Below are 12,500 nucleotides of genomic sequence, written 5' to 3' on the forward strand. Positions count from 1 at the left end.
TTCTACGATAACTTAATGTTCTGGATATAACAGAAGTGTTTTGGAATTATACGTGCATGGACGAGGAGGAGGAGGAGGAGGAGGAGGAGGAGGAGGAGGAGGAGGAGGAATATTCTTTAGCAATCTTCAGTAATCTTCAACGGGCCTCGAGAGTCACGGGTCCTCCTCCTCCTCCTCCTCCTCCTCCTCATCGATATGATTGTTGGGTGTTGGTGTTGACTGAGCATCTCTCTCTCTCTCTCTCTCTCTCTCTCTCTCTCTCTCTCTCTCACACACACACACACACACACACACACACACACACACACACACAGAGAGAGAGAGAGAGAGAGAGAGAGAGAGAGAGAGAGAGAGAGAGAGAGTTGGTTGTTACGAGATTTTCCTCCTTTGATCGTTGGATGTAATTCCTAAAAGCTAACGTCATCAATGAGAGAGAGAGAGAGAGAGAGAGAGAGAGAGAGAGAGAGAGAGAGAGAGAGAGAGAGAGAGAGAGAGAGAGAGAGAGAGAGAGAGAGAGAGAGAGAGAGAGAGAGAGATGATGATGATGAGAGAGAGAGAGGAGAGGAGGATGATGATGATGATGATGAGGAGGAGGAGGAGGAGGAGGAGGAGGAGTGCAGATGTACTAGAGGGGTTGGGAGGTGAGGGGTGAAAGGGTTGGGGGGCTGGACTCATCCCTCGTACACGCATGCACGCACGCACGCACGCGCGCACACACACACACGAGAAGAATAAAAAATCTATTCTTAGAAATGACGATAAATGACCAGAATTTATAATTTCTCTTATTTGTACTCGTCTTAACTTTATTTTACATTGCCTTTAAATTTTCGGTAACCCTTTTTTACTTGATTCCGTGGGAAGTGGCACTTTTTTGGTGCCGTAAGCCAGCTCCATCCTACGTCAAAAAGGAAAAAAAAAAGATATTATTTAATGTTGTTTCTCTGAAGGACCTCAGACAAGAGTGATTGCACCTACACCTTGGTAACTTAATTCTAACCTATCTCAGTCTACAGTAACCTAAGTAATCCTAACCTAACCAAATTAAACTGGACCTAACCTAAACTTAACCAAAGCTAACCTATCTTAACCTAGCCTTACCATACCTCATCAAATAAACAACAACAACAAAAAAAAGTCTAGTGAAAGTTGTTAAAGATGCTACGGTTTTTTGTGTGGTTCGAGTGACAGATTAACAAGATTTTTACATAACTGAGAACACGGCTAATCATCTGTGTGGCCTTGCAAATTTATCGTGGTGAGAGAGTACAGCCTTTCTGCTCTGAATACAAATCCTACAGAAGTTTCTCTAAGTTGGCCTTGCAGTAAGATCCAGCTCACCACCACACCGATCCTATCACCGCCACACCCACCTGCATCCGTTTTCAGTTCGGAGCGTTGCCACAGTCTAACTCGGAAAAGTCTCCGCTTATCGACATTAACATTAACCGACTCTGATGTGATTATGTATTTGCTCTTTATTTAGTAATGGTTGGCTCACTCATCGCTGCCTCATTTTCCTCTACAGAGTTGATGGACACTCAAACCAAACTGCTCTCCAAAGTATGTCAGTTTTTTTTTTTTTTTTTTTAAGATCAAAGTCTGGCGTACAGTATCGACATTTTTTTTTTTTTTATATATTTTTTTACGTAATTGGAGACCCGTTGCTCAATGTCCTCTGCAAAGTGTTAACAGACCGCCACACCAAACCGCGCTTCAAGTCTGTCAGGTTTTCCACGATTTTATGTACGTACAAGAGTGTGTTCGTGGTGTGCACAGCATCCGGTGTGGTGACGATGTCGAGTGTACACATGTTTCAGAATATGACCCGATGATTTAATAAACAATGACAAAACAATACAAAGAATGTCAAATCAAGAATAAGATTTAACACCAGTTGCACGAAAGTGTGTGTGTGTGTGTGTGTGTGTGTGTGTGTGTGTGTGTGTGTGTGTGATAGGATAACGTTCGTCAGATAGAGATTATCACGGTCTCGTATCCTGCGTGATAAAGTGTGACGACGCAATTTTTCAGAGTGACACGTTTTCAAATAAATAGGATATTACACACACACACACACACACACACACACACACACACACACACACACACACACACACACACGGCGGGGTAAATGAGCAAGAATCTTTTGTGTAGCTGTGTCACGCAAGCAGCAAGAAGGCACGGGATTAAGCCGAGGGGTAATGGCCTTACAGTCCGGTGTTTGGTGTGTGGTGTATACAATCTCAGTTCTACCCAAAGACCGGCCACAATAAGCTATGACATCTTTCCGTAAGGCAACAACTGCAGCGGTGGGTGCACCAATCCTAAGTGAATGACACGTAGCTCAGTGGAAAGTTCCCTCTCGTACCATTGGATAAGCGCATGCAGTTTGAACCCCTCCCCCCACGCCCCACCTTTCAAGTGCTAGTGACGAGCGCTATTTCTTTGTATTCAGCGTTCGCCGAAAGAAGGAAAAGTTAAATGCATGGCTAGCTACAGAAATTATAGATAAAGAAGGAAAAGAAAGGAAAAAAATTCTCTCTCTCTCTCTCTCTCTCTCTCTCGCTTCGTGACGATGAATCAGAGAAGCAGTGGGTGAGTGGGAATCATGAAGGTGGCGAGGCGACGTACAGGTGATGTCAGGTTCAGTATTCATGACTTCACCTGTTTGTCACCTCAATCTCAGACTCGTATCCTGAAACACTTCTGTGCCGCACCTTCTCCTAATTAAAAGCGTCTATCAATTGACGTTGCACGGATTCTGAATAATCAAGCTTGTGTTTTTATAGTTAAAGTGATAGATTAACAAAATTTTTTACATTATGAACAGAGGAAACGCTCATGAGAACCTCACTAATCACGGGTTCTTAGGGGCGTTTTTATGGTTCTAGTGACAGATGAACAAGATTTTCACACTATTAATAGAAGAAACATCCTTGAAAACCCTGCTCATCATCCCTGTGATCTTAGATCTAACTAGTCTTTCTAACCCCAGTTCTTCAAGTGTGGAGGTGACGCCGGGATGAGGAGGAGAGGTGTGTTGGCTGTGGCAGTGGCGGTGATGGTGGTCACCGTGGTGTGTGGGGAGGAGCAGAACCAAGGGCAGGAGTGTAAGGCACAGAGAACGTGTGCCCAATGCATTCAAACAGCAGGATGTGCGTGGTGCATCAACCCTAAGGTAAGTGAACGCCTTGCAATGATTACAATGCATATACGCTGTAGAGTCAAGTATATTTATAAATCTGGGTGAAAAAAATGGTGGTGGTGTACGCTACAACTAACAATATAACGGATGTTCATGAATTTCTTGGCGACTTAAGCAATACTGGAAATTTTTTCTGCGCTCTCTGTACACAGGTGAGGAAATAATCTCTTTAGGTCTCATAAATGAGATCGTTACACTACAGCACTCTGGCTTGACGAAATACAGACGACTTCCAACCACACATAGGTAATGTTTTCGTGGTCAAAGAAAAACAATATGTTGTTGTTCCACTAAAAAGCTCTCGCTCGTCATTTCTTCTTTCCTAATACCAGTGAAACAATGGTCTGTGCTCAAAAACACTCACCACGGATATTTAAAAAGAAACACAGAGATGCATATCAACCGGGTTTTCTCCCACTAATAATGTAAAAATCTAGTTATGCTGTCACTAGAACCATATAAAAGAACAACTTTAAAAACTCGTGTAACCTCACCACCATCACTGTTTCTTTTGTTCTCAGTGTAAAGATCTTATTGATCTGCCACTATAACTATAAAGAGAACAGAGTTGAATATCCATGTTGCTTCAACTGGAGAGACTGAGGCAGTAATGGATGGAGGTGGGGAACAAAAATGTTTCAAACTATGGCCCTTTTCATCTCACAGAGCGGAGAACACTGCCAATCCGCTCAGGACTTCACGAAGGCCACCTGTAGCATCAGTGACATCCAGAACCCAAAGAACGCCTTTCAGCTGGTGCAGGATGAGGAACTAACAGGTGAGTAGTAGTAGTAGTAGTAGTAGTAGTAGTAGTAGTAGTAGTAGTAGTAGTAGTAGTAGTAGTAGTAGTAGTAGTTGTTGTTGTTGTTGTAGTAGTAGTAGTAGTAGTAGTAATTAGTACAGCAGTACAGGGAGGCGGTGGCATAGTGGATAAGGTGGTGAGCGTGAGATCGGGGAGATGTTCACGATTGGTTCGAATCCCACCACGTACAGCCTTAAACACTACGTCATTTTTCGAGTGGTACCACTATAAATAAAATTGACTGCACCACTAATGGGCGGAAGCTGAACAGCGCGGTGGTGGTGGTGGTGGTGGGTCTATATTGCCCCAGGCTCTTCCCTCACACTGTAGTAGTTCCTCTGTAGTGCCGTGCATGACTTGCGATGAGAGGAACATCAAAGTAATTACGACATAATTGTTTACTGTTGCTTCAGATTCTCTTGTGTTAATTGTTTACTTCTTTTTTCTTGGCCTCTGTTTGACCATACATGTCTTTACTTATTTACTCCTTGATTTAATTTCATTTTATCATTATTCTTTTCCTGTACCAACCCTGCCACCTCTCGCCCAACAACCTGCTCATCGCGGCGTGCCAGGCGCCATCCAGAAGAAGCATGATTTGGAGGAAAACATCTACCAACTGAAACCACAAAGAGTGAAGCTCCAACTGCGCAGGGGTGAGGCTCAAACATCCCTGCTCGCCACCACCTAGGCTCCTAATCTAACCTAGCCCTATTTCAGCCCTTACCTAACCTAGCCTTAACGTAATTTGTAGAGACTTTCAGCCATGATTTGACCAACAATCTTTGAACTGATGTTTGAATAAATTCTGAGGGGCAAAGAAAAGAATAAGTAAAAACATGTCTCTTATAATTATAGCCTGCAATGCTCTCTCTCTCTCTCTCTCTCTCTCTCTCTCTCATGCGTATCTTATCTTAATTAACCCCCCTTTCCTCTTTCTCTCTTCCTTACCATTCTCTACTTCCCTTTCCTCACGGACAGGAGTACCACAGAACCTGGACATCAAGTACCGGCGCGCCCTTGGCTACCCAGTCGACTTGTATTACCTCATGGACCTCTCAAACTCCATGGATGACGACAAGAAACATCTGGCCGAGGCGGGCGCTGCTCTAGTCCAAACCATGATGAACCTCACGTCACAGTTCACCATCGGCTTCGGCTCCTTCGTCGACAAAGTAATGATGCCTTTCACCGACACCACGCATGCCCAGTAAGTGTGTGTGTGTGTGTGTGTGTGTGTGTGTGTGTGTGTGTGTTTATCCAGTTAACGTATACATCCTTATATCTATGCCATTAGAAAGTAACACTGGCTACAAAAGAGCCCACTTCAGGAGCCACGCAAGTCCAAATTGGCAGGAAAAGTGTCTTGAAACTTCGCTCTTGAAGAATTCTAAGGGAGCGGAAGAAATACAGAAGCAGGCAGGGAGTTCCAGAATCTGCCAATAAAAGCGAACACAGACAAAATACTTACTCTTGCTTTTGGGAGGTGAAAAGAAATGGAATGTGACGAAAAAAGTATAAAGTCTTGAGGAACGAAGCTGCGGAGTGGAGGAAGGGAGAGAAGGGAGGCATAAAGATAAAAGTGAAAACAGTAATAGGAGATAACAAGAGATGCGGCGATTATTCCACTTTTATCTTTTTTTTTTATCTCCTCTTCTAATTTCCATACCGCCTCTACGAAAATGACTTCTTTTTGATAATTCTCCTTCTTTTATCCACGTTTTCTTCCTCCTTCTGCTTCGTATGTGTGGATCTGAGCTAGGATAATAATTATTGTCATGGCGGTGGTTACGCAGCTTTTTCAGACACTTTTAAATTGACGCATGTTGTGTTGTGTTGCAGGAGGCAATCTCCGTGTACCGACTGTGCTCCTCCATACTCCTTCAGAAATGACATGAGGCTTAGTACGGACCATGCAGCCTTCAAGGTAAACATCAACTATACGTATCTGTCTGTTTGTCTGTCTCTCTGTCTGTCTGGCCGGCTGAATGTCTGTTTTGTCTCTTCTGCTCCTCCATCTCCTCCCCCTCCTTGTTTTCTTTCTTTTGCTCTTCTTCTAGTCCCCTTTTTCTGGGTTTCTTTTTTATTTGTTTGTTTCATTCTTTTTCTCTCTTTCGTCCTCTATTTTTCTTCCTGCCCCTCCACCGCATCATACACGGTCTTCCCTTAAAAAAAAAAAAAAAAAAAATATATATATATATATATATATATATATATATATATATATATATATATATATATATATATATATATATATATATATATATATATATATATATATATATATATATATATATATATATATATATATATATATATATATATATATATATATATATATATATATATATATATATATATATATATATATATATATATATATATATATATAGTTAGCATGGAGGACTATGATATTATCGGCATGACATGGATAAACACATTCAACCGAGATTTTTTAGCAGAATTTTCGTTGCAAGGCTACATTTTGTTTTAACTTTGAAAGAGGGCACAGAGAAGGAGGAGAGTACTCCTATATGTCAAATCAAGTCTTCTCCCGAAAAGATAAATAATATTGATGTCCCATACATTCAACTTAGCTCTAAAACGCGAAAACTAGTAATCGGTGTCATTTACCAACCTCCAGGACAAGTACACGAGACAGACAACAAACTATATGAACAAATAGCCGAAATTTGTTCAGAAAACGAACACAACGGCAAATACATCGACGACAATATCGAAATGGATATCATATTAAACAATTACTTTGCATTTGTCTTCACTAAGGAAAACGATTTAGAAAATCAGCCAATTGGCTAAAATTGCAGTAATAATGTCTTTTCTAATAAGTGTGATATCTAAGGAAATGAAATTTTGAGCGATCAATAAAGTTAAAATAAATAAAACACCTGGGCCCGATTAGATTTCTCTATGAATACTAAAAGAGGCTAAGAATGAACTCGTTATACCATTGTCTATCTTCTTTAATACGTAGCTAATGACACGCAAAGTTCCGATGACTGGAAACTCGCAAACGTAACTCCGATCTTTATTAAAAGGTGACGAGTCCCAATCTAAAAATTATCGACCGATTAGTCTCACCTCAGTGGTAATGGACACAGTTTTGAGAGACAAAGTTATAACATTCGTAGAAAGTAATAACATAATAAACGATTCACAGCAAGGATTCAGAAACAGGCGATCATGCTTAACTAACCTACTTGATTTTTTCTGACAAATATAATTTGCACAACAACACCTGAGCAGTGAATATTACATGCCTGGACTTCTAATTTTTTGTTTTTTTTGACAAAGTTCTACATAAACGTCTTATCAAGAAAGTAAAAGCACTCGGTATTAATGATGACACTGCAGCGTGGATTGAGGATTGGCTGTCAGACGGTAAAAAGCGAGTAGTGACAATTGGTAAATCTTCAGACTGAATAAAACGTAAGCAGTGGCGTTCCTCAAGGACCAGTCCTTGGCCGATTCTTTTTATTATATATATATCAACGATATTGAAGAAAGGAATAAAATGTACACTGTCAACATTCACGGATGACATAAAAATCGGGAAACTAACATCAACGTTTTCAAAGCCATATAAATATTCCCATCAAGTAAGTGGCAAATGAAATTCAATATATTACACGTAGTAAATAAAAATCCTCAGGTGATATTCAAGATGAACAATACTTCCATGACGAGTGTGAAGAAACAAAAATATCTTGGCGTCATAGTTTTAGCAAAACAATGCACCGAAGTCGTAATAATTGCGAATAAGTCAGTTTCAATGGAAGATTTTTTTTACTTTCAAATTCGAGAAAATAATAATAACGTTATATAACTCATTCGTGCGTCCATCTCGAATACAATGCCCAGTTTTGGTCACCTTACTAAAATAAATAAATAAATAAATAAATAAACTAAGTAAAATAAATAAACAAAATAAATAAAAGAAAGTAAGAAAAATAAAGAATTAATAATAAAAAAAAGTACAGCGCCGATTAATGAAAAATGATCCCAAGGTTGTGAAACAAATCCTACGAGGAGCGCCTTAATGAATCAAATTTACTTTCTCTTGAGAAACTGGGAATAAGAGGTGACCTTATTATGCCTTTAAAAATTTTCAATGGCCTCAGAAATTTGAAAATTGAAAAACACCTATCAATCGACAAGTCAAATGTCACCAGAAACAATAGTTCTAAGATTGCAGGCAAGCATTTCACAACAAATGATGCCAAACACTTTTTCTTTAATCGCACAGTAAAAATATGGAATGGTCTGCCATCAAATGTCATTAACTTAGGTACTATTGAAACCTTTCAAGTTCACCTCGATAAACAATTCGAATCTAATCCCTGGTTGTCACTGTTCTTCTCTGAATAACGCGCATTTTCTGATCCCTGAGCCTCTGATTGTGTTCAAAATTGTCCGTTAACAGTAATTACTCTCATCCTCCATACAAGACACACATAACTCGGAATGAACGGTCACTACTTTTGCTCTTGATCTGTGAAGAGCTGTGGATAGTCAAGTTGGTGACCATCATTGGGATTTAAGGTACCAGGGGTCACCGCTGCAGGGGGTAATTACAGTATGTGGCGCCCTTTAAGGGGAAGTACACTTTTACAGCGGTTGTACGGAGCTGGGGCTTGATTGACTGCTGCCTCTCTTGAAAGCGCCAGGCAATGCTGCCGTACCACCTCTGTGACTCCACACTGTGCCTATATACGTACACACTACACAAAAATGCCTACACGCACAGATAGCCCAGAATTGAAAGCACCAGGCAAGGTTGCTGCACCACCCTTTCGACATTTATACAGTGCATCCACGTACACAATGCACACACATTACATTTACCAAGCACTAGTAGTTAGACGTATATAACATACTATTTCCTTTTCACTCTACTAAAATTCATTGTTTTTTTTTCTAATATCACATGGTTTTGTCTTTTTTCCTGCCAGCATCTGCTGGAAGGAGGGATGGGTGGGGAGGAGCCTTCTGCTTTGCTGTCCTATCTCTATCACTAGTAATTAACAAATAGCCTCAAAAAACAGCCTAGTAAGGACCTCAGGATCTGTGCTGTTTGTATTCCTTTTGTATTTTCCTCTTCCTTCTCCTTAATATATCCATCACCATGAATTAAATAAAAATCATGATTAATACCCTTTATTTCTCACTACCACCATCACTGCGTTCTCAAGGATATACTTTTCCTCTTAAATGGCAGCATGGAATTCTTGTTGGACCTTCACTAGACTCAAATCCTAACAGCTTCCACTACAGCCTATCAAAAGTGCAGAGTTCTTTGCTAACGAACCCTTTCTCTCTTACATGCCATATCTCTCCTTCATTACTTACCACTCTAAGACATCTTTTCGTATACCACATCCACCTCCAAACATTAAACTGTCTAAAAATTACAAGATATACTCTCTTTTATCAACCTTTCGATTTTTTTATCTCCTCTGTAGATGCTTATAGAAGATTCCATGTATTGCTTTTGGTGTTGTGATTCGTCCCACATCGCAGAGAAAGAGTTCAATTATTATTACTACTATAGATTCATGTAAAATACTTTGAAAACTACAATAACTTTCACTTCACTACCACCACCGCGACCAGCAAAGAGTGACAGACGCCAAGATCTCCGGCAACTTGGATCATCCCGAGGGTGGGTTTGATGCCCTGATGCAGGCGATGGTGTGCAAAGATCAGATAGGCTGGCGGGAGAAGGTGCGACACATCCTCGTCTTCTCTACCGACGCCAAGTTCCACCACGCTGGCGACGGACGGGTGAGAGAGAGAGAGAGAGAGAGAGAGAGAGAGAGAGAGAGAGAGAGAGAGAGAGAGAGAGAGAGAGAGAGAGAGAGAGAGAGAGAGAGAGAGAGAGAGAGAGAGAGAGAGAGAGAGAGAGAGAGAGAGAGAGAGAGAGAGAGAGAGAGAGAGAGAGAGAGGAGAGAGAGAGAGAGAGAGAGAGAGAGAGAGAGAGAGAGAGAGAGAGAGAGAGAGAGAGAGAGAGAGAGAGAGAGAGAGAGAGAGAGAGAGAGAGAGAGAGAGAGAGAGAGAGAGAGAGAGAGAGAGAGAGAGAGAGAGAGAGAGAGAGAGAGAGAGAGAGAGAGAGAGAGAGAGAGAGAGAGAGAGAGAGAGAGAGAGAGAGAGAGAGAGAGAGAGAGAGAGAGAGAGAGAGAGAGAGAGAGAGAGAGAGAATAAGTAGCAACACGAATTTTGCTACTGTACATCATCCTAATTGTTATAATCTTTTACGCCACTGAACAGACCTCTGTTAGTTAATCCTCTCTACTTACCAACGCCTCTCAGGAATGCTTGAAAAAAAAAAGAGAGAGAGAAAGAAAGAAAGATAAAAATAACGACACCACCACCACTACACTTTAACTAATAGACACCCTGCTCCTCTCCTTACCCTCCTTCCACCCCCCCTTCCCCCAACAGCTGGCAGGAGTAGTGATGCCCAATGATGAGAAGTGTCACCTGGACGAACATCATGAGTACACGCACTTTGACAGATACGACTACCCGTCCATCGCACAGGTAAGGATCATATTCAGAAACAGTTCAACGCCGCGACTCCACTAATTCAAAAGGCTCCTGTTTAAGTGACACAAGTTTTCAAAGGTATTTTTAGGTACAGTGGAACCATGCGTGCTTTGGGATCCGAGGGGTCTCCAAGCGCACGGGCTCGAATCTTGTCCACCGTCCGAGTGTAGGTTGGGCTTCCTCACTTGGGGCAATGGTTTCCTAGCGGGTGGGGTTTCAGAGAGGTACCCCAAAAAGTATCCCCTTTAGCCCATAAATTTCAGTGAAAAGCCCACATGATATGAATAATAAAAAAAAAGAACAAGGTTACTACACAATTTAGAGAAGCACCCTCAGAAACCCGGCCTCTCATCTCTGTGTCCCTGGTAAATAGTCGTGGTGAAATAGCGGAGGGTTTCAGAATACGGGCCTAAGAACGGCACGCACGAGAAACGCCTGGCCACAGAGGCGACTAAAAGTATTCTCTTGAGTGCTTCTCCTGTTGATAATATAACAAATCTCATTATGTTGTCACTAGAACCCCCAAAAAAAAAAAAAAAATAAATAAATAAAAAAAAAATAAATAAATAAAACCCATAAAAACACGTGTAGCTTCACCATGACTATTTTTCAAAAGGCCACATAGATGATCAGCCAGATTCTGAAGGGTGTCTCTCATGTTAATAATGTAAAAAGCTTGTTCATTTGTGACTAGAATCATAAATAAACAAGACGCCAATGTCAATAAGAAAAACAACACCAGCAAAACCACGGCTGTAACAATGCCACTCTTACTCACCCTTCAACACTCCCATCTATTGGTGCTACGTGTATACACTTGATGAGTTCCTGCAGTTTTCTTATTATTCTTATCGTCTTTTCAGATCAACAGAGTGGCAGAGGAAATGAACATCAACATTATCTTCGCGGTGCTGCAACACGAGGAGTTGTACCGGGAGCTCCAGAAGGAGATCAAGACCTCCTCTTTTGGCTTGCTGGATGAAGGATCGAAAAACGTGGTGGACCTCATCAAGGACCAGTACAATGTAAGAAGGCCAGGCATCGCTCAGGAGGAGGAGGAGGAGGAGGAGGAGGAGGAGGAGGAGGAGGAGGAGGAATACAAAGGAAAACCAAGCAGCAACAGACTTCTTGGTCCTTTCGAGGCTGTTTGGTAACTACTTCTAACTTCTAAGAGAGACAGGGCAGTACAGGAGAAGGCTCCTCCCCACCCACCACTCCCTCCAGCTTTCGCTGGCATGGAAAATAGTTTGGAAAAGTACCATGCAGTATGGAAAAACTGACATGGAATTTTCACAAGAAAGGATGAAAGGAGATTCTATTATTCACCCTACGGTGAACTCTACATATCTATCTATAAGAAAGTTACACACAATAATTGTCATACTAATATCATGTTTAATTATTCAGACAAGAAGAGAGCTTGTTGGGGTTGTTATTCAAATATTTATCAATTTTGTTTTTGAATGATGCAATGGAAGTACTGTTTACTATTTCTGAAGGAAGCTTGTTCCAAATGTTAACAATTCTATTCAAGAAAAAGTGCTTTGCCTCGTGGGTTTTAAGGCGTTTTGGTGTAATTTTAAATCCATTATTTCTTGTCTTAGTGGAATGATCAATGGTAAAATATTTGTTTCCATCAAGATTGTTATATCCCTGAAGAATTTTGAGAACTTCAATTAGGTCTCCTCTTATCCTGCGCTTTGTTAAGCTGAATAAATTTAATGCTTCCAGTCGTTCCTCATACGGCTTGTTTCTCAATCTTGGAATAATTTTGGTCACTTTACGCTGGATCGTTTCCAGTTTTTCAATGTCTTTTCTGTAATACGGTGACCAGAACTGCATCCAGTATTCGAGCTGAGGACGCACCAATCAGTTATATAAAGCAAAGATAATTTTTTTTTCTGATTTAAATTCAAAAATTCT

At 40.9% G+C, this 12,500-nt stretch overlaps 1 protein-coding gene across 1 annotated transcript in view; it reads left to right on the forward strand.

The window, feature by feature from the left end:
* Positions 1–12,500, forward strand: part of LOC123511148 (integrin beta-PS-like) — a 22,718-nt gene that overhangs the window by 684 nt on the left and 9,534 nt on the right. Inside the window, 8 exon segments of the mRNA XM_045266778.1 lie at positions 2,999–3,181; positions 3,875–3,986; positions 4,586–4,666; positions 4,992–5,220; positions 5,853–5,937; positions 9,645–9,815; positions 10,473–10,571; positions 11,441–11,602. Coding sequence (XP_045122713.1) covers positions 3,026–3,181; positions 3,875–3,986; positions 4,586–4,666; positions 4,992–5,220; positions 5,853–5,937; positions 9,645–9,815; positions 10,473–10,571; positions 11,441–11,602 — 1,095 coding nt within the window. The 5' untranslated portion in view covers positions 2,999–3,025.

The sequence above is a fragment of the Portunus trituberculatus genome, chromosome 31 (assembly GCF_017591435.1).
Source record: "Portunus trituberculatus isolate SZX2019 chromosome 31, ASM1759143v1, whole genome shotgun sequence".
In the NCBI taxonomy this organism is placed as follows: domain Eukaryota; kingdom Metazoa; phylum Arthropoda; class Malacostraca; order Decapoda; family Portunidae; genus Portunus; species Portunus trituberculatus.